This window comes from Bubalus bubalis, chromosome 11 (assembly GCF_019923935.1).
Source record: "Bubalus bubalis isolate 160015118507 breed Murrah chromosome 11, NDDB_SH_1, whole genome shotgun sequence".
NCBI classification, from domain to species: Eukaryota; Metazoa; Chordata; class Mammalia; order Artiodactyla; family Bovidae; genus Bubalus; species Bubalus bubalis.
This window is the reverse complement of record NC_059167.1, coordinates 78,467,866-78,470,204: the sequence shown is the minus strand read 5'-3', so window position 1 is coordinate 78,470,204 and position 2,339 is coordinate 78,467,866. Positions and strand designations below refer to the sequence as shown.

General features: G+C 41.6%; 1 gene segment (V, D, J or C); it reads right to left on the bottom strand.

The window, feature by feature from the left end:
* Positions 1-958: 958 nt before the first annotated feature.
* Positions 959-1,953, bottom strand: LOC102390849. The segment is given in 3 exon segments: positions 959-1,470; positions 1,681-1,773; positions 1,896-1,953. Coding segments are annotated over 2 exon segments (375 nt in total).
* Positions 1,954-2,339: the final 386 nt, after the last annotated feature.

Here is a 2,339-nt window from a genome sequence, read left to right as displayed (position 1 = left end):
CCTTATTGGTCTTCCCAGCTCTCTCACCAACATTTTCTAAAACATCCTCAATACCATATGGTCTTTGATAACTGATCCATGTAGGTCTTTAATCACCATAACATTGGTTACTCAGAGATCCTTCTCAGTAAATCTGTACCCCTACACCCTGCTGTGGGTGTGGGATATTCTATGGCTGTAGCTAATTCTCTCTACCATCCCCAGCCACACTCAAGTACACAGGAATCAATGCACTCTCCCACAAGGCTCACACCTGGAACTTTGAGTTCTACTCAGCCTTTACTCAAAAATGGTAACGTAAACCTCTGATCTGAATTCCTGCAACTGTCTAGGCTTTTTGTTTCAACAAGTTATCACTGTCTGATGCTAGTCCTTCCATCCACCCATCAAATGGATCCTTATCTAATCTACCAATGGGATTGCAGTTGAAGATGAAGATGTGTGAAGATGAGGTGGCAGATCTATAACTAAAATAATTCATGACTTACAACTTTTTCAAAATAGTTGCTTAAGACTCCTTTCTGGGACTTCCCTGGAGGTCCAGTGGTTAACACTTGGCCTTCCAATGCAGGGGGACTTTCCAATTCTCTTTCCACTTGTGTGCCTTTCAATCCTTGGTCTGGGGACTAAGATCCCACATGCTTCACAGCAAAAAAGCAAAAAACATAAAATAGAAACAATATTGTAACAAATTCAATAAAGGCTTTAAAAATGGTTCACATAAAAAAAACTTAAAAAAAAGACTTCTGCATTTATGTTTTTCCATTATTTTCTAAAGCAATGAATATCAAACACCTTGATTAACTACATGGGGAAAGAGCAACATGTACCAGGAACTATGAGGGAGTATCTCAGTTATCATATTAAAATATTGTCATATATAAAAGCATCATAATGCCAATTCCAGTGAGTAAAGTTATGGTACAAAACTAGAGTACAATGAGAAGATTGAAAAATATTTCAGTCATTCAGACCAAACTGTGTCTTTAATTTCCCTTCAGAATCAACTGTTTTCAGAATTATGAAAATACTTCCCTAATCAATCAAACCTTCTACACTGTTACTCTTAATCCTCATCTACAGCTAGAGAGGTAACAGAATGTCTGTGCCTCTCCAAGAGGCACTGCCGGGGCCCCAGCAGGTTTGGCTACAGGCTGCAGGTGCCTGGGGAGCACTGTGTGCTCACTGCACAGAGGTAGGTGGCTGAGTCGCTGGGCTCGGAGTCTCTGATACGCAGGGAGACATGCTTGTTGGTTTTATTGGACTGCGCTGTAAATTTTCCTTCCTCTTTGTTGTTGTTGGCATACACGTACAGCAGAAACTCAGGGCCTTTCCCAGGGTACTGTCTGTACCATGCGAAGTACTGAGAAGTGCTGTCAGAATAAGTGCAGCCGAGAGAGGCGGTGTCTCCCTCTGGGACGGGCAGAGACGCAGGACCCTGCTCCACTGTGTTCTGCTGGCTGCTCACCGCTGTGCAAAGAGACAGTGAATGCCCAGTCAGAGAAGGTGGGTTAGGTGGTGATGCTTCCTCTCCAGAATTCAAGTTATCTTTTCACAGGCCTCCCACCTCTACCATCCCTTATTTAAGGGAAATAGTGTTCATGTTTCTCCATGAGCCTAGAAGGGACAATGACTCCAAATAGTGTATTTTATGGTCCCATAGAAATGCCCCAAACTTACAGATCAACTGAAGCCACAGGATCACTAATAAAACTCTTGAGGATTTCATCATTCTTTCCTCCTCTGGTTCACTGAGGATTCAAATTTTAAGCCCTAAAAAAAAAAATAAAAAAAGAGAGAGAGAGAGAGTCGACCTCAGACATTTCAATTCTTCTGCTTTAGAAATCATAAAAAGAGCCTGTTCAGTCAAAGACAAAAGAGACTTTTTTCATTACCCATGCAACAACCACCGAGCTCCTCCTCTCTCCTCCTGCTTTCTCCCTCCCTCTCTCTCTCTCCCTTTCTCTCTCTCTCTCTCTCTCTCTCTCTCTCTCTCTCTTTCTCTCTCTTTCTCTCTCTCTCTCTCTTTCTCTCTCACACACACACACAGGAAGGAATACAAGAACAGGGTCCCTGAGAAGACACTGCCATCTTGTGGACTCAAGACCCTAATCAAAGAAATATTTGAAGCATAGATCTTTACTATGGGAACTGATGAAAATAAAAATTTGCCACTTTAGTTAAATTAAAAAATTGAGAAGCATATGGTCCAAGTCAATGTGTGTGGGGATAGAGTGATGTCTATATGTGTGTTTTACATCAAATGGCAATGCTTGTCTGATTAGAAACAGTTTTATCAAATGACCACTCTCTCACACTGAAAAACCAGTCCTAAGATA